The sequence below is a fragment of the Vespa crabro genome, chromosome 9 (assembly GCF_910589235.1).
Source record: "Vespa crabro chromosome 9, iyVesCrab1.2, whole genome shotgun sequence".
Lineage (NCBI taxonomy): Eukaryota > Metazoa > Arthropoda > Insecta > Hymenoptera > Vespidae > Vespa > Vespa crabro.
Genome location: NC_060963.1, coordinates 4,025,001 through 4,044,921, shown reverse-complemented (window position 1 = coordinate 4,044,921; position 19,921 = coordinate 4,025,001). Strand labels below are relative to the sequence as shown.

At 30.8% G+C, this 19,921-nt stretch overlaps 4 protein-coding genes across 10 annotated transcripts; 1 reads left to right on the top strand and 3 right to left on the bottom strand.

Annotated features, from left to right (window-relative positions):
- The first annotated feature begins 310 nt into the window (after window positions 1–310).
- Window positions 311–19,245, top strand: LOC124426957 (ATP-dependent helicase brm). Of its 4 annotated transcripts, none has more exons than XM_046969300.1 (18): window positions 311–449; window positions 964–1,243; window positions 12,062–12,924; window positions 12,998–13,071; window positions 13,147–13,390; window positions 13,481–13,619; window positions 13,714–13,875; window positions 13,968–14,309; window positions 14,422–14,635; window positions 14,743–14,933; window positions 15,069–15,226; window positions 15,340–15,760; window positions 15,828–15,994; window positions 16,072–16,263; window positions 16,347–16,677; window positions 16,759–17,622; window positions 17,792–17,966; window positions 18,042–19,245. In XM_046969300.1, the coding sequence occupies exons 2-18, from the start codon at window positions 968–970 to the stop codon at window positions 18,185–18,187; spliced, it is 4,959 nt and encodes a 1,652-aa protein (XP_046825256.1). In that variant the 5' UTR covers window positions 311–449; window positions 964–967; the 3' UTR covers window positions 18,188–19,245. The 4 variants fall into 4 exon arrangements, with proteins under 4 accessions (XP_046825256.1, XP_046825255.1, XP_046825259.1 ...); XM_046969299.1 differs by having other exon boundaries at window positions 928–1,243; XM_046969303.1 differs by lacking the exons at window positions 311–449; window positions 964–1,243 and adding an exon at window positions 4,207–4,437.
- LOC124426966 (inositol monophosphatase 1-like) lies at window positions 1,591–3,883 on the bottom strand. 2 transcript variants are annotated; one of them, XM_046969319.1, is made up of 7 exons: window positions 3,352–3,883; window positions 2,973–3,143; window positions 2,647–2,780; window positions 2,309–2,568; window positions 2,044–2,149; window positions 1,815–1,966; window positions 1,591–1,731 (listed from the first exon to the last, which is right to left on the bottom strand). In XM_046969319.1, exons 2-7 carry the CDS (start codon window positions 3,030–3,032, stop codon window positions 1,610–1,612), a joined length of 834 nt encoding a protein of 277 aa, XP_046825275.1. In that variant the 5' UTR covers window positions 3,033–3,143; window positions 3,352–3,883; the 3' UTR covers window positions 1,591–1,609. The 2 variants fall into 2 exon arrangements, with proteins under 2 accessions (XP_046825275.1, XP_046825274.1); XM_046969318.1 differs by having other exon boundaries at window positions 2,973–3,883.
- LOC124426963 (inositol monophosphatase 2-like) lies at window positions 6,182–8,173 on the bottom strand. 3 transcript variants are annotated; one of them, XM_046969315.1, is made up of 7 exons: window positions 8,035–8,173; window positions 7,755–7,913; window positions 7,553–7,686; window positions 7,222–7,481; window positions 6,972–7,077; window positions 6,731–6,882; window positions 6,182–6,612 (listed from the first exon to the last, which is right to left on the bottom strand). In XM_046969315.1, exons 2-7 carry the CDS (start codon window positions 7,821–7,823, stop codon window positions 6,485–6,487), a joined length of 849 nt encoding a protein of 282 aa, XP_046825271.1. In that variant the 5' UTR covers window positions 7,824–7,913; window positions 8,035–8,173; the 3' UTR covers window positions 6,182–6,484. The 3 variants fall into 3 exon arrangements, with proteins under 3 accessions (XP_046825271.1, XP_046825270.1, XP_046825272.1); XM_046969314.1 differs by having other exon boundaries at window positions 7,755–8,041; XM_046969316.1 differs by having other exon boundaries at window positions 7,399–7,481; window positions 7,755–8,041.
- Window positions 8,184–10,520, bottom strand: LOC124426964 (inositol monophosphatase 2-like). The gene is made up of 5 exons (XM_046969317.1): window positions 10,333–10,520; window positions 9,631–9,767; window positions 9,207–9,469; window positions 8,843–9,100; window positions 8,184–8,725 (listed from the first exon to the last, which is right to left on the bottom strand). Exons 1-5 carry the CDS (start codon window positions 10,399–10,401, stop codon window positions 8,589–8,591), a joined length of 864 nt encoding a protein of 287 aa, XP_046825273.1. The 5' UTR covers window positions 10,402–10,520; the 3' UTR covers window positions 8,184–8,588.
- Window positions 19,246–19,921: the final 676 nt, after the last annotated feature.

Sequence of the window (19,921 nt, the reverse complement as noted above, 5' to 3'; positions counted from 1 at the left end):
TGTAATCATCGCCGCAATTCAATTATAATTAAATTTATCATGTCGAATGACCATTACTCTACGGTCGTTCTATCACGAAACGATCGTTGTCATGCGAACGTTCTTTACGTTATTAAAAATCAATTTGTGACAATTCCATCGGCATTTTATTTTATATTTTTAACGCCGTTTCTTAAAAGATCATTTTGGAAAAGGTAGGAATATTAGATAAAAGTCTAAAAAAGTTTACAAAATCGAATAACCTGAAGAAATGGGCGACATTATGACTCAATGACTAGCCTTACGGAAGCTTGAAATCAAGATGGCCGGTTGCTTGCATTCATCAGTGTTTCTGGATACAGTGTAATATTTTTGGATAATTACCCGTAGAAAAACTGGGAAGATTTGTTCTAGGATCATTGGAGTTCTTTGTGTTTTTTTCTCGTCATTTTAAGCTGGTCTTATAAACGGTACGTTAAATTCAACATGTAATTATAAGCCTGCGAAAGGTTCGATGAATTTTCGACAAACGAAAAGAATATTCAAGTTTTAATACTCTGTCGATTTATTTAGAATTTATACGAATTCGAAGCGGCTTTATTGGTTATGTTTGTTTTTTATGATTATTGGAGAATATAAATAAATTATTGTGTGCGCGTTTGTTGTGTTGGTATTAACAGTTTTTTTTTTACAGTAGCTTGTTGGATATTTATTTGGCAAGAAAGTGCAGTGATAATTAGTAACGCGCGTAATGCAAATAGAATTTAAAATAACTATCATTGAATATATTTAAATATAAAATTTATCAAAAAATTTACTTTTTGGAGATTGTTATCGTTGAAGCAAGGCAATAGATTAGCAAAATAGAAACTGATACTTTATCATTCCAAACAAAGTATAATTATAATATATAATTTAAATTATTAATTTAACATGACATTTGTGTAGGATATAATTATTGAGTAAGCTGGAGTCTGACTGTAGCAATATGGCGAGTCCATCGCCGCAATCATCTCCTATGCCACCGCCACAAGCTCCAAGTCCAATGGGTCCTCCACAGCAAGCTCCATCTCCATCTAATCCTCAAGGCAGTCCTATGGGCCCGCCACAACATCATCCACATAGTCCAACGCAAGGATATCAAGGTGGGCCACCAATGCCGCCAGGAGGTCCTCCTATGTCACAACCTCCACAACAACCACCATCACAACAACAAAATTATCCACCTCATCCACAGCAAATGCCACCCAATATGGGTCCTCAGGTATTTCATTCTTATCATTTCTTATAAAATATTGTGACTTATGTGACATATACAATGTTTCTTTTTTATATTTTTTTTTGTTTCTTTTTATATATTACAAATATACTATTATATTATATTATATAATATTATATTATTATATAATATTATTTGTATATTACAAGAAAATATGATAATTACATTCATATATTGATGGAATAAATGCTACTGATGGTATTCAAATGATTGCTATAATTAACTATTAAAAATATTTAATAAGATAGAAAATATAAAATAATTCTTATTTATCGTTAAACAAATATATAATACAATTCATAAAATATAAAATGTTATTTCTTAACTAAATATATACACTTATACTTATATTTAATACAAATTTTTGTTAATAGATTTTAAATCTGCTTCTTTAAAAAGTTCAACAAGTTGCTCTGCAATGGATTGATTGCAAGCTGCTATAACTTTTGGAATCATTAGATCTAATTCATCGCCTATAAAAATAAGACTAATTTAATATCATGATTACACATACTTTTATAATTCAACAAATGAAAGATTTTTGCTTATTGTATACCATTTGTACTTATCACAATTCCTCCTGCTTCTTCTATTATTAATTTGCCTGCGGCTACATCCCAAGCATCTATTCCTTCAATATGATATGCTTCAACAGCACCCATTGCAACATAACATAATGTAAGTGCTGCGGTTCCTAATGATCGTATTCTACAAATAAGAAAATATTAATAATTATTAATAAGATATAATATTAAATTACATATTTAATTCTTTTATGTATTTACCCATGGGTTCCTTGAATTAAAGCATGCATTCTAGTATATACACTGACTAAATATGTTCTGTCTTTGGCAAGCCATGGTTCCATAGCAACTAATGCTTCAGATAAATCTAGAAACATTGTATAAGTCTTAATATCTTTTATCAAAAATATATTATCTTATATAATACATTATAGATAATATATTATAGCAAAATTATTTATTCTAATTTTGATCTCTACATAGAAAATAATTTTTAAATATAATAATAGTAAGTAATCGTTGTTACTTTGTATATGAGATGTCTGTATCGGTTTTCCATTAAGGAATGCTCCACAGTTTTTTTTCGCAGAAAAAAATTGTTTCATGATAGGATTATAAACTATTCCTATCTCTGCTTTTTTATTTATTAAAAGAGCTAAGGAAATGCACGTATGTGGAAATTGATGTACAAAATTTGTAGTGCCATCTATAGGATCTATTATCCATGTTGGATCGTTTGTCAATTTTGGTAATCCATCCTTTGCTACGCTTTCTTCTCCAATAAATCTGAAAATTAAAGATGTATTATCTCTCACTTTCTCTCTCTCTCTTTATAGATTGTTATTAGTCATTAATCAAACATACTTATGAGATGGAAATCTTTGAGTTAATTGTTTGATTATTTCATTTTCTATCTTATGGTCATACTCAGTAACAAGATCCCAATCAATACTTTTACATTGCGTAGTTTTCTTTTTGTTGATAGAATTTTGTATTATCTAAAAATCAGACGAATAATATAAATGACAGTGAAACATGTTTTTATATATTACACGTTTCATACTGAATAAATATATTATTTATTCTACATATTAGTGAGGATTACCGTGACCATGACCTTTAATAGTATGATTTTTATTTCGTTTTTCATAATTTATATATATATTTCCAAGAAAAATATTTTCACTTACCTCGCCTGCTAACATAACTAATTCACTCGCTGAATTATAACATTCGTCTATATCGATCATTTCGCTTCTGCTTCGTGACTGTTAGAACACTTGATTAATATTGACACTCCCACAAACACTCTGACTTGATCGACAACGATGCCTTAAACGAACGAAGAAACCTTGCTTGATCTAGCGAGCAAGTGCAGTTAATATGTAAAAGAGAAAGAAGTATGAGTGTGGAATTAATATAAAACGTTACTTTCGACTAAAGTACGTATTGTAAATCGTGTATAAACACACGCACATGCACACGCATACGCACACACATGTAACCTTATTTATAATGTTAATGTGATTTTAATGTGTTACAAAGGTGTTCCTTTTCGTTCGAACTAACTCGAAATATTAAAATATCGGGATCTCTTCACTCGAATATAATAGATCACGTTCACATCTGAATTTCCACTATTCTCATTCATTCTTTTTCCAAGTATTTAGTTAGCGTGCCATTTTCCCTATCACGTCATTCGAGTAATATGAATGGTATTTCCTAGAACGATGTTCTTTTTTCTCTTCTTTTTTTTTTTTTTCCTTTTTTTTCTTTAGCCTTGGGAATTTTTATACTTTTATCTCACTTTTGATCGACGTATTTATGTACAAAGGTATCATAATGTATACGTATAAGAAATAATAATCTAATTATCTACAATCATATCTGCGACAGTATATAACGAAGGATTATATTTATGGCAGTCATGTGGGTTACGAGATTTACGAACTTATTAGTCTCGTCTCTATTTTCGTTTATTTTCTTAAGGGAAAAAATAAAAAAGAAAATAATTGACAAGGATATTCGATAATAAACGAATATTTAAGAGCTACCTTATGTTTAATTGATTCATAATACATACATAAATTACAGAACGAGATATATTCTTATATTATTATTTATTTCTCAAGGACACTTTTTCATCGGCTTCGCGTATTATCCTAACGAATTCCTTCGCGATCTTTTCGTTGCAAGCACCGATTGCTCGTGGTTTCATAATATCGATCTTCTCACCTGTATATAAGTTTTAAATTATTATTATTATTATTATCATTATTATTATTATTATCATTATTATTATTATTATTAATTTTCTTAAATAATCGTTTTCTTGAGGAATTAAAGTGCTGGTTTTAAAACTTTCCATTATTAAATATCGAACGGTTTTATGTAAATTTAAAACTTTAAAAAGACGTAGATTACCTGTTACGCGATCAACTACTATACCACCTGCTTCGGTGATAATCAAGGATGCTGCCGCGATATCCCAAGTGGAAATTCCAGGACCTTCGATGTAATAACCTTCCACTATCCCCAAAGCGACATAACAGAGCGTTAAAGCCGCCACACCAAGAGTGCGAACACTTTAAAGAAGTAGATCGGAATATCAGGCAAGGTCAACGTTGTAGAAATATTCGGTCGTTTGGAAAATGGGTAAATTTTTTTTTCATTATTTTTTAATTAATTATTTTAACTTTATTTTTTTTATTTTTCTTTTTATTTTTTTCTCTCGAAACAATAATATCTATCGGATAAGATCAAGTATTTTTTTTTAATTATTATTATTATTATTGTTATTATTATTATTATTATTATTATTATTATTATTATTATTATTATTATTATTATTATTATTATTATTATTATTATTATTATTAATATGAATTTGTTTAAACATACCAGTGTTTGTATGTGTGTGTGCGCGCGCGTGTGTGTTATAATTCGTTTATTTATCTTACCCTTGTGCTACCCGTGCAATAGCTTGAATTCTTTCGACAGTTTTCTCTCTCATATGATCAATCTTTATGAAACCAGATTCTATGCAGATCAAAGCTTTCGATATGTCTGACAAGATAAAATTTATTTCTTAAAAATCTCTTCTTTAGGAAACACGTATTGTCTCAAATATTTTCTCTCTCTCTTTCTTTCATTTATTTTTCTCACCTTGAATTTTCGATACTTTAATACGTTTTCCATTTAAAAACGCTCCTTTATCCTTACGAGCTGTAAATAATTGTTCGTGGATTGGATTGTAAACTATACCCAATACCATTTCCTTTTTAACGGCTAATCCAATAACGACGCATGTATGAGGGAATCCGTGTATAAAATTAAGTGTACCGTCAATGGGATCAATGATCCAGGTAGGATCATTAGTCAATTCAGGTAATATCTGTCCGGTTGATTCCTCTGCAATAAATCTAAGACATAAGATATGAGTAATCATTTATGATAATTTGTTAATTAGTTAATGGTATTGCTTGATAATTATTATTAATTCATTTACCTATGGCTTGGATATAAATTCTTCAATTTACCAATAATAATGTCCTCTATCTTTTTGTCATATTCAGTTACGAGATCCCAATCGCCTAGCTTTTTATTTATGCTTTTAGAACCGTTAATGGCATCTTTCAGAATCTTTTTGAACAACGTAACAACAAGTAATTGTTTATTCATGACAATAATTGGAGATAAGATATTTTATAGATTGATGAGTTTGATCGATACTTCAAAAGTATTTTTTAATATCCTTATCAAAGTTTTAAATTTTGTTCATTGAAACTTACCTTTGCACATTCCTGAATGAGATTCAATGCTACTTCGTAATATTCATCTTCGACTTGTCGTGCCATTTTCTAGTTGAATCTTTTCAATCTTAACGTAATGTAGAATAACTCGTTTACGATCGGCTTATGAAAAAGCTTCAAGGTAGACTGTCTTCGTTACAATGTTCTGTTTCTTATGCTTCTTACTAATGATTCTCTTGGAGTGGGTATAAAAGTAAGATTCGAGATGATGATGACGATACATTGATTAAACATAATTTTTCTAATTTCATGCTGAATGATCTTATCTTTGATTTTATCTCATCTCGATGTTGCATCAAAATGATCTCATGCAAATGTATATTTTTTAATAATAGTAATAATATAGTAGACTTAATTGTGTTTGTTATAACAAGATAACATTGTTGACGCGCAACGATAATTTTAATTACATTCGGTTCATGTGAGTAGCCTTAAATAATTTTACCAATGACACTTTAAGATTGTCGTGTATTTAAAACGAAATGCAACATAAGCCTATGAAATGTTTATCAAGCTAATTGAAGAATTAAATATAGAAAAGGACAAATTGATTCTATCTTGATTCAATGTAATTAAAATTTACGTAATACCGTTCACGTAGAATAAATTTCATATCTAATTGTACCTCGTGACCTGTCACGTGAGACGATTTCACATCGAGATTTTTTTTTGTTGTCACTTTTTTTTCCTTCATCAGTTAACTCATTCTTCATCTTCGACCATTCTTTATTTAATTATTTATTTATTGTTTTTTATTCTTTTATCGGTTTTTTCACGTATTATTATGATGTACGAAACTAATAATCGAACGTTTACATGTTTAGAAATAGGAGAATTATTTCATTATATCTTAATTTATACAATATTATACATGATAGTAAAAAATACGATCAAGTTCGTCGAAGTCTTTTTCTTTGGGTTTTCAAATCGGTATCAACGATCAATTTCGTCATCTCGCAAGCCAATTGCGTTGTAGACGCGACTACTGTATTTGGTTTCATTAGATTGAAAGGTCCACCTAAGGTGAATGTAAAAATCTTTAGTAAAAAGAAAAAAAAAAGAAAGGAAGGAGAAATAAAAAAGTAAAAGGAAAAAAGTCAACGACAAATATTGAATATCTTGACTCGCTGTTGTACCTTTCGAATCTAGTAAGGTACCACCGGCTTCACTAACTATAATCATTCCTGCTGCCACGTCCCAAGGTTGAAGACCATCCATTTGAAAGCAATCGATTACGCCTTTAGCCACATATGCCATCGATAACGCAGCCGAGCCTACGTTTCTGATACTAAAAAAATGACCGATAAAGATTTTTAAATCGTTTTTATTAGATATGCTGATTTTTAATTTTTACCGATTATTATTACTTTAACTCACGCTTGGGATGCTTCGAATAAAGCCAAGAATCTACCCAAAGCGATGTCACGGTTTTTGTACATTCGCAAACTCCCCACTTCAAACGCCAATAAACTCTTCTTCAATTCTAAATCAAAATAAGAATACATAGAGAGAAAATATATTTAATTTAAAAAAAGAAAACAAAAAAAAAAAAAGAAAAATTAAAGAATTATTTAAAAGGATTATTTAAAAAAGAGAAAAAGAAAAGTGTGTGATGGTAATAATTTACCTGTTACTTTGGACACTCGAATAGGTTTTTCATTTAGAAATGCACCTTGGCCTTTTTTTGCCGTATATAGTTCGCAATTAATAGGATTGTAAATTATTCCTAGGACTATTTCCTTACATATCGCTAAACCAACCGAAATGCAGTATTGTGAAAAAGAGTGTACGAAATTAACTGTACCGTCGATCGGATCGATTAACCATGTTGGTGAATCAGTCAATTCTGGCAATATTGATAGGCCAATTGTTTCTTCCGCGATGAATCTGCGTTATCGAGAAAGCTTTGATAAAACATTATCCATATAACTCTAATTCTTTATTTTTATTTTACTCACTTGTGATCAGGAAATTCCTTGTTAAGAGCATTGATCAAGAATTCCTCTATTTTGTGGTCAAAATTCGTTACTAAATCTTTTTCTATCCATTTAGTTTCGACAACTTTTTCCGTATCATCGACGTTTTTAATCAACTATTAAAAAGAAAATAAATTCAAGGAACGTGACATTGTTTGTATTCATTTAATTATCGTCAACGTACCTTTCCAGCTTCTAACGTTAGATTTTTTGCGAATTCAAAATATTTCGAAATATCCTGATCATTTGCCATAATTGTCGAGAAAGAGACTTTCGTTAGAGTGACTGTTCGATTAGATATGCGAGATGTCTGCTTCGTTCTTATCTTCTTAAGCAATGATATCTGATTCCGAAGATGGCGCCGGTAAATGGATTTCCACATTTAAGATGAATTTTGATTAATTGTGATACTTTCTTTTTTCTTTGTCTTTCTTTTTTTTTTTTGAATTGTCTTTATTACAAACCTATTTTACGTGTACGCTTGGGTAATTAAATCGAGCGAAGCGACGTTCCTGAAGTTCGAGTTTGAAACGATCAACGATTTAAAAATACTTTCGGACTGTCGATAGATCGATTGTCATCAGTTGGTCAGCCTAAAACTACCTTCGAAACGTTTGTATATTATTCATTTATTTATGGTAAGATTGATCTTTTTTTTTTTTGTTTTGTTTCGTACAAAATGTAAATCTTTAGATTATTTTTTATCGAGTTTTCATATTATTTTTTAAGTAGAACGCTTATTTAAATTGTTACCTGCTTTCTTGATCGAATTTTTGCAATGTGTATATGTGCATATATGTACATACACACAGATATATATATTTTTCTTTTTTTTTTTTTAAACTATGATAACACTTTACGATAAAATACAATAGTTATCAATAAATCGAATAGAACAGTCTCGCTGCTCTTTATAAACTAGTAAGACTTTGGAAAGATAGCAGTCATTTTAACAATTATCGTTATTTAAGAAAAGGTGATAATTCTATTATCTTGTTCGCGTACAACTTAGAAAGTATTACGTTGTGGCCTTAAGTATTGATCTTCTTAGATGGGTCTTAGAATCCGCATGCTTGATCAGTTTGACTAAATCATTGCCCAACTTTGTATTACCAACTGCCACTATCTTTGGAGCTATTATTTTTAATTCTCCACCTAATATATAACAAGAAAAAAAAACAAGAAAACAATTAGCTAGAAATTTCGTTAAATATATAACTTCGTTAAATTGAAATTAAAGAATAATGATTATCTTTTATTTGATATAAATACCATTTGTATCGATGACTGTACCACCAGCTTCTTGGATAATTAGTACACCTGCTGCTATATCCCAAGGCATTAGATTGTCCGAATGATAACCTTCTATAGCACCCATAGCCACATAACAAAGTGACAAGGCTGCTGAACCCATTGTTCTTATACCATGAGCTACCGTAACGAATGCCTCGAGTCTACCAAAGACGATATCTCTGATATCTTCTATTGCTGCAAAGGAAGCTTCCAAGCATAGCAAAGAATGTTCCAAATCTGTCAATTATTAGTAATTTATTAATCAAAGTAACAAAGGAGTTCTTTGGATTATATAAATCTTTCTTTAGGATTGCGATAGAAAAAAGATTTTTTTTTTTCCTACCTCTTATATTCGAACATTTTATAGGTTTGCCATTTAGAAATGCACCGTGACCTTTCTTAGCTGTAAACAATTGTTCTAACGCGGGATTATATACGATTCCCAATTGGAGTTCTTTGTTCACGGACAAAGCGATCGATATGCAAGTAAAGGGAAAAGAATGAACGAAATTGGTCGTTCCATCGATCGGATCGATGATCCACGTGGGTGCATCTGTCAGTTCTGGTATAGATTTCGTTATTGAGACTGTTTCCTCACCGATAAATCTACAAACATGATAATACATAATGATCTATAAATATAATTATCAAAATTAATTCATTTATATCTACAATTGTGTCTATTTGAAGAATGATTTTTTTCCCCCTATCAATCAATTGAATTCATTTTATATACCATATTATATTATACTATAGCATATACTAACTTGTGCTTTGGAAATTCTTTGGTAAGATTGTCGATCAAAATTTTTTCAACCTTTCTATCGTATTCGGTTACCAAATCCCAATCGGCAGCTTTCGTTTCGATCTTTTTATTAGATCTATCAATGGCCTCTCGTATTACCTAATACAAAAAAAAAAAAAGAAAACGTTATTACATTTCATAAAAGTTATTATATTATATAACACGATACACGTAATACAATCTTTTGATTTTATTAATTACTCTGTGAAATATATGCGATAAATTCTACGCGATAAATTTGGAAGACCATAGTTATGATAATAATTTGATTGAATAAACGCGATAATGATAAGCATATAATCTTATGTGGAAGGTAGAATAGAACGTATGACAAATTATGACATGCGTATATTATTCAAGATGGAATTATTTGAAGAAGAAGAAGAAGAAGAAGAAGAAGAAGAAGATTCATTGAAAAGTAGTTAATTCATTGGATCAATGTAACTTGACCTTGAATGAATATTGGTCACTAGATAGCAATTGACATTATACTTTTATTAATTTTAAATGATACAAATTCGTGATCATTGAAATCCATAATTGATTATAATCGCAATAATAATATTATAAAATAATTAATTGTCCTCATAGTTGAATTTAAAGGGCAAATATTTTTATCAAAAATTCTTTTTCTCGTAAATCACGATAAAATTTCTATAATTACCTTTCCTGATTCGATAGTAAGTTTCAAAACATAATCGTAAATACGATCGAGTTCCTCTTGATCGACCATCGTATGTATCACTGATTTAAATTGATAAAATTCAAGTTAGCGTTTACTTTTAATTTTTTATCTCGAACAAATTTCGACCAACTACTATCACGATCTGTCTTGGTTGTAATAGCGAGTCGTTGAAGGAAGCTCTGTTTTATGGTATACTTGCGCCCCTTTACCCCTCCAGCTAAACAACCACCACCACCACCACTACTACTACTACCACCACCACCACCACCACCAACACCACCACCACCACCAACACCACTATGTGCTTGCATCTGATCGACATAATAGGAATATTAAATGCCAGTGGAATTCTTTTCTACTTGACGATATTATTGATAGAATAAAGCCTAGATAGATTAGAGAATTATATTTTTATTTTCTCTTTTATCCTAGCCGTTAGAAAAAGATTAGAAATAAGCTATTGTATACGTATGATTTTTAATAACTTCTATGGACATTGATTATTGACTATGGGAAAAGTTATTTCACTTAAACATTTAGATCAATAATTAATTATCAACGAAATCAAATTAATCAATAAATAATAATAATAATAATAATAATAATAATAATAATAATAATAATAATAATAATAATAATAATAATAATAAGAATAAGAATAAGAATAATAAACGGACAATTATTATAATAAATTCTTTCATCGAAAAAAAAACAAAAGAAGTAATTAATTTTCGATGTTTAATGTAATCATGTCGTATTTATGGAGAAATATTTGTCACGTGAAATCCTGGATATATCGTTGAGTTCCACTTGTGTACATGTACACCGGATGCCTTGCATGCTCCATGAACGTGATTTCGTTCGGTTTGGGGCGTGAACAAGCCATGATCTATCGTTCTTCTATACATAAAACGTTTAATATATAATAAAATAATGGTGTGTGTATGTATGTGTTAGTCACAAGTTAAGCACGTGTAATCGCGTGTTCGTCTTATTGTTCGCATGTATATTCGCTACTATATGTTTACTTGGACCTTCACGTGGACGATTTGTCATCGTCGTCCTTTATCTTTTTGTCTTTCAATTAATCTTGTTAGTATACGTCGTATTATGAATAACTAGTTGAAAGTACGCTGATCAGTTTTGTCGATATTAATTATATGTATTTGTTGGGATATTAAATATGTTAAACAAATTTGTCATTGTTCATAATGACATCCTTTAGTTTTTTATTTTACGATTAAGAAATAAATTATAGAGAAGGTATTGTCCATTTTAACATTTTATCACTTTTTCCTTGGTGTATTATCTTGAGGAAAAAACGAAAAATATAACTGATCGATGAACAAACAAAGAAAAGAAAGAAAAAAAATAAAAAAAATAAAAAAATGTGAAAGAAACGAATTCGTAACGGATGGATGATAATACCTGCAATAATATAGATCTAACAGTAAAGATATAAAAATGTAGATATCAAGAAGCAAACATTTATTGCATGAGGTAATTGTTAAGTTAAGGTATACATTTTTTTAAAATAAAGTATTTCCTTTTAGTTTTTAGTAAAAAATTTTATGTCACACACATGGTATAACATATCTGATATTACATGTACATGAATATCATTAACATATATGAGTAATATGAATTGTTATTTATAAATTTATATTCTAAACATAATATAATTGATTAAGATTAATTTGATTTTTAGAATCAAGGTGGATCTGGTCCAGTAGGCCAGGGACCAAACCCTCAGCAGGGACCGGTTGGATCGATGGTACCTGGTCAAATAGGTCCTAATGGGCCTCAAAGTGGAAGACCTGTTGGAAACAGTCCAAGTAATCAAATTGGACCTGGAGGACAAATGGGACCTGGTAATCAAATGAGTCAAAGTGGTCCTGCTAATCAAATGGGTCAATTAGGACCAGGAAGTGGCCCAGGTACCCAAATGGGACCTGGAAGTAGTCCTGGTGGACAAATGGGTCCAGGTAATGGACCTACTGGCCCTGGTGGTCCAATGGGGCCTGGGAATGGACCTTCTGGACCTGGTCAAATGGGACCCGGCGGAGGTCCTGGTGGACCGCAATTGGGACCAGGACAAATGGTGCCTAGTAATCAGATGTCTCAAAGTGGGCCAGCAAATCAACTAGGACCCAATGGGCCAAGTAATCAGATGGGCCCAGGAGGACCAGCCAGTCAAATGAGTCATGCAGTTGCTAGTGGTCAAATGGGACCAAATGGACTCGGTGGACAACCGAACTCCAATCAGATAGGTCCCAATACGTCAAATCAAGGACAAATTGTTCCTGGAAGTTCAGGTCCAATGGGACCAGGTGCACCAGTAAATCAAATGAGTCAAACTGGACCTGGCCATATTGGGCCTAGTGGTCCTACAGGCCCACCTGGTTCTGGTCAAGAAAATCTGAATGCTTTACAAAAAGCTATAGATTCTATGGAAGAAAAAGGTCTTCAGGAAGATCCACGATATTCGCAATTACTAGCGCTAAGAGCTCGTCAAGGAAGTAGCATGGGAGAGAAACAAACATTTAGTGCTCAACAGTTACAACAACTACGGTACATTTTATTGATATCTTTTTTATTTCATTCTTTTAGTACGAGTAAACATTTTTATCATTATTATTTACAGAGTACAAATCATGGCATATCGTATATTAGCAAGGAATCAGCCTTTATCACAACAATTAGCACTTGCTGTTCAAGGTAAATATATAAAGTATAATATATTAAAATCTATTTACTAACTGTCAATCCTTTATTCTTCTTCAATACAAATAGGCGGAGCTCCACCCCCAGGTATAACACAACGTCCTATGGATCCATCTCAAGGACCGACAACTACTCCAGGACCACAAATTCCAGGTCCTAATGTAATAGGTCCTGCAGGTGCTCCAAGACCAGGTTGTCAAACACCTCAACAGCAACAGCCACCTCAGCAAGGTGCTAAAACTAATAGAGTTACGAGTGTTCCAAAACCGGTGGGATTGGATCCATTATTAATTTTGCAAGAACGAGAGAATAGGTAAAAGCTAGGAATTATGTTTGTAACAAATGATATACTTACTGTTAGTAATGGCTACTAAACATGTTATTCGTGATCTTTACATAACAGAGTTGCGGCTCGTATTGCATTAAGAATGGAACAACTAAGTAACTTGCCAACAAATATGCCCGAAGATCTACGTATTCAAGTCCAGATAGAATTACGTATGCTGAGGGTACTCAATTTTCAACGACAACTTAGATCTGAGGTAGAGTTATTATTGTTGTATGATAACATAAAATATACATAGTCATTTTATAAATTAAATATGAGTTAACTAATTTTATCGTTGTTCTACATAGATAATAGCATGTACTCGAAAGGATACGACTTTGGAAACAGCTGTTAATGTAAAGGCTTACAAACGTACGAAAAAGCAAGGATTAAGAGAAGCAAGAGCCACAGAAAAATTAGAAAAGCAACAGAAGTTGGAAGCTGAACGTAAACGTAGACAAAAGCATCAAGTAAGTTTTAATTATTAAATTTTAACAAGAAAATAAATAATATTACGATAATAATATCTTTAAATCCTTACGTCATTCTATTTTCTTTTCAGGAATTTCTTAGCTCAGTACTTCAACATGGTAAAGATTTTAAAGAATTTCATAGGAATAATGTCGCTAAATTGGCTAGACTCAATAAAGCTGTACTCAACTATCATGCCAATGCTGAACGTGAACAAAAGAAAGAACAAGAACGTATTGAAAAGGAGCGTATGCGTCGTCTTATGGCTGAGGACGAAGAGGGATATAGAAAATTGATCGATCAAAAGAAAGACAAACGTTTAGCTTTCCTTTTATCCCAAACTGATGAATATATTAGTAATCTTACAGAAATGGTGAAACAACATAAAATAGAACAAAAGAGAAAGCAAGTTGAAGAGCAGAAACGTAAAAAGGTTTGTGTAAACGTACGGAAAGAATATTTTTCTTTTCTTTTCTTTTTTTTCTTCTTTTTTGTCTGTCTTTTAACTCATAAAGTTTTCATTATTTGAATTTCAATGTTTCTAGAAGAAGAAGAAACTTCAGGATGGTGAAATTAACGAAGATGGTAGCCCCAGCGATGATACTCGCGTTGGCGTTATCGAAGTAGCAACCGGTCGTACTTTAACTGGTGATGAAGCACCGTTGATGAGTCAACTTTCTGCATTTTTAGAAGCTCATCCTGGTTGGGAACCAATCGATTCTGAAAGCGAAGATGACGATGAGGATGAGGAAGATGAAAGTGAGAATAAATTTGATATATATATATATATATATATTTTTTTTATTTTAAATGTTCATTATAAATAAACGATATACTAATATCAAATCTTTTATTGATATCACTAGATAAAGAAAAACCAATGGGTGATTCTGAAGAAGAAAAAGTGAAAAAGACGATACATAAAGCCAAAGTCGAAGATGATGAATATAAAACAGAAGAACAAACATATTATAGTATTGCACATACTGTTCACGAAGTCGTTACAGAACAAGCCTCAATTATGGTTAACGGAAAATTGAAAGAATATCAGATTAAAGTAAGAGAAAGAGAGAAAGAGAAAGAGGGGAGAGGGAGGAAGGGAGAGAGAGAGAGAAAAAAAATTATATATTTTATATTATTTTGATAATATTTAATAACTAATAGTTTCTATAATGAATATGAATTATTTTAGGGTTTGGAGTGGTTGGTATCACTATTTAATAATAATCTTAATGGTATTTTGGCGGACGAGATGGGTCTTGGTAAAACAATTCAAACTATAGCTTTAGTCACATATCTAATGGAGAAAAAGAAAGTCAATGGGCCATTTTTGATCATTGTTCCATTATCGTAAGAAAAATAAATATAATAATTTTTTTATTCTCATAAATCTTTTATCATTAAATATTTTGTTTATGATTATTTAGTATTGTAATGTTTCTTATTTTTTTTTGTTTTTTTAGTACACTTTCAAATTGGGTTCTTGAGTTCGAGAAATGGGCACCTAGCGTAGTTGTGGTATCTTATAAAGGATCACCAGCTGGTAGACGTGCCATTCAATCTCAAATGAGAGCAACTAAGTTTAATGTCCTATTGACAACATATGAATATGTTATCAAGGATAAGGGTGTCTTGGCAAAGTTGCAATGGAAATATATGATTATCGACGAGGGTCACAGAATGAAAAATCATCATTGCAAATTAACACAAGTGTTAAATACACATTATTTAGCACCTCATAGACTTTTGTTGACTGGTACACCATTACAGAATAAGCTACCTGAGTTATGGGCTTTATTGAATTTCTTATTGCCTTCGATATTTAAATCTTGTAGTACGTTTGAACAATGGTTTAATGCACCATTTGCAACTACTGGTGAAAAGGTAAATAAATTACGATTTATTATTTAGTTTTGTAAAACAAATCTGAAACAATGTTATGCGATCACAGGTTGAACTAAACGAGGAAGAAACTATTTTGATTATTCGCCGTTTACACAAAGTTTTACGACCGTTCTTATTGAGACGTTTGAAAAAAGAAGTCGAATCGCAGTTACCTGACAAAGTTGAATACATTATTAAATGTGACATGTCTGGACTTCAGAAAGTACTTTACAAGTAAATATCCACTCGGATTTCATTCTAATAATATTACATTTTCTTTCTACTTTTTCTAACACAGGAATTTATTTTAGACATATGCAGAGTAAAGGGGTTCTATTGACAGATGGTTCGGAGAAAGGCAAACAGGGCAAGGGTGGTGCTAAGGCATTAATGAATACTATTGTACAATTGAGAAAATTATGTAATCATCCTTTCATGTTTCAAGCTATCGAAGAAAAATATTGCGAACACGTTGGCACACAAGGATCTGGAGTTATCACTGGGTATATGCCTAATAATTATATTATTATGATGATTATATATTTGTATATTACATTTAAAATATTCATTCATTTTTAATTAACAGACCTGATTTATATCGTGCATCTGGAAAATTCGAACTTTTGGATCGTATCCTACCAAAATTGAAAGCAACCAATCACAGAGTATTGCTTTTCTGTCAAATGACACAATTGATGACGATTATGGAGGATTACTTAAGTTGGAGGGGATTTATGTATTTGCGATTGGATGGTACAACGAAGGCCGAAGACAGAGGGGATTTGTTAAGAAAGTTTAATGATCCTGGTTCAGAATATTTTCTTTTCTTATTGTCCACTCGTGCTGGTGGTCTTGGTTTGAATTTACAAGCTGCTGATACTGTAATTATTTTTGATTCGGATTGGAATCCACATCAAGTAAGATTTAGTGCTTGTTATGATGCTAAAGTGCACAAGATACATACAACAAAGCTAATATTTTATCCACTATTATTTTAGGATTTACAAGCACAAGATCGAGCACATAGAATCGGTCAGAAAAACGAAGTACGTGTGCTTAGATTGATGACCGTAAATTCTGTAGAAGAAAGGATATTAGCTGCGGCTAGATATAAATTAAACATGGACGAGAAAGTCATTCAAGCTGGAATGTTCGATCAAAAGTCTACAGGTTCTGAGAGGCAACAGTTCTTGCAGAGTATTTTGCATCAGGATGATGCAGAGGACGAGGAAGAGAACGAAGTACCGGACGATGAGACGGTGAATCAAATGATCGCTAGAACCGAGGGCGAATTTGAAATATTTCAAAAATTGGATTTAGAACGAAGAAGAGAGGAAGCTAAATTAGGACCTAATAGAAAATCTCGATTATTGGAGGAAGCTGAATTACCGGATTGGCTTGTCAAGGATGACGATGAAGTAGAAAGATGGACTTATGAGGAAGATGAAGAAAGATATCTTGGTAGAGGTTCAAGGCAACGTAAAGAGGTCGATTATACTGATAGTATAACTGAGAAAGAATGGTTAAAGGCCATCGATGATGATGGTGCAGAATATGATGAGGAAGAAGAGGATGATAAAAAGAAGAAAAAGACAAGGAAACGAAAGAAAAAAGGTGAAGAAGATGACGAACCGATGCCAAAGAAACGAAGAGGTGCTGGATCGTCAATTGATCCAAAGATGAAACGTGCGATGAAAAAGTTGATTATGGTAGTTGTTAATTATACTGATAGTACCGATGGTAGATTACTTAGTGAACCATTTATGAAGCTACCATCCAGACGAGAGTTACCTGATTATTATGAAATTATAAAGAAGCCATTAACTATAAACAAATTGTTGCAAAAAATCGAAGAAGGCAAAGTAAATATTTCGTCGATCTTATTATTATTATTATAATAATATATATATATTTTTTCATTATTTTCTTTTTCTTTTATTTCTTTATATTTTTTATTTATTTTTTTTTTGTCAACGAAACAAGATATCTTTCATTAATATTTCTACTTTTTTTTTTTCTCCTATCTATTAGTACGCCGACTTTGATGAATTGGAGAAAGATTTTATGCAGCTATGTAAAAATGCACAGATCTATAATGAAGAAGCTTCTCTTATTCATGAAGATTCTATAGTTTTGCAATCTGTATTTACGAATGCCCGACAACGTTTGGAAGAAGAAGGAAATATTTCCGATTTGGATGACAAAGGTATTATTATTATTCGTCATTTTTTATTCTTTATTATTATCATTGTATGTTATATTTTTCATAATGATGTTTCAGATGGCGAGGAAGGATCCGATGCTGATTCCAGTGTTAGAATGAAAATAAAACTTAAAGGTAGAAAGAGCGAAGGTAGAGGTGGTCGTAGAAAAAGAGTTACAAAGAAATATATTTCTGATGACGATGATGATGCAGATGACAATTAAATATTAAATGTGATTATTCGATATAGAAAATTTAAAGATTACGGTAATATTAACATTTAAAACTATTTATCTTAAATTTTTCTTTGTGAAACGCTATATATATATATATATATATATATATATATATATATATATATATATACTTCGCTCTTAAGATCGACTGTTGTAATTATAAACTTTATAAAATTATTCTACAAAAAAAAAAAAAGATATATCTAATAATAATTATAACTTGATTTTATTGTACGAGATACGATACTATTGTTTAATCAAGTTTAGAAAACGGGCAGATTATTGTTATTAATATGACGAAGTTAAGTCGAAATTCAAAGATAGCCCTCCCTTCTTATAGAATTAGATATATTTAAGGGAAATGAAAATGAACAAAAAAGAAGAAAAGGAGAAACTGAATATTCTGCTTCTTCTTCTTCTTTTTTTTTTTTTTTCTTTTTTTTTTTAAATAAACCTTTTTATGTTTTAAATTTGAGTAATCATATTATGTGTGCATCGATTGCATAGTGTACAGTAAAAATTAGAATTAAGAATTGCAATTTTATTTGTACGAACGTATTATCAATTTATATATTGATCGATACTTCTTTTTTAAAGAAAGTATTACAGTAAATTCTGTTGTTATATCATCAAACGCTCTTATTAGATTTAAAAAGAAGAAAAAAAAAAGAAAAAGAAAACCATAATACATTCGAGGTATGATTTTTTCTTTCTAATTATATAGATTCCTTTTAAATTTTAATACTTTCAAGTTTTATTAATATTGCGCTTATAATATTGCAAATGTAACTGCCAGCTATTGGTTTACAATACATACTATTATCCTTATTATAACTTCGCATATTGTCCATTAAAAATGCATAAACAATATTGAAATGATAATATCATAAAAGCTTAAGGCGATCAATTATAAAGTATTTACTAGTACATAATGACAACGTGTTAATTATCCTTATAACAAAACAAATGGATTTTTAAATTATGTAATTTTTTTATTCCAGTACATTAAGTTTAATTCCTTTAGAAATAAATTTTTTTTTTCTTTAGAATTGTAATATTTTTCGCAGATATATGATTACATACATACATACATACATACATACATACATACATAAATACATACATACATACATACATACATACATACATACATACATACATACATACATACATACATACATACACACAAACACATAAACACACACAAATATATTGATTAAATGCAGGAAGAAAGAGATTTGTTTAATACAATGGATAATTATGTTAAATGCAGAAATTTTTCCTGCTGTATTCATTATTCATAAAACATTGTAACTTCTTATTCATAGTGGAGATATATAACGGGAATAGAAATATTTGAGAAATAAACTGAAAATTACGAGACGTATGTATAAAGAATTCTTAAAAAAGGTATTTAAAAGACCAATAACCACATTGATTCTTGCCAACAATTGGATTTGTTTTGCTGGAATCATACTGTGTCTCAATCGTTAGATCCGTACCTCTTCCTTGCAATTTCGGTCCTGTTTTGAATTTAGATAGAATTTAGGCAAGCTGTTGCGGTAGTATTCCTACCTTACCTAATGCCACTCATTGCATATGCTACTATATACTCATACGTTTCAATAGCTTCATGTAGACATAATGTGTGTGTGTATATATGCATATATGTATGTATATATATTGCATATATATATTGTATGTATATATATTGCATATATA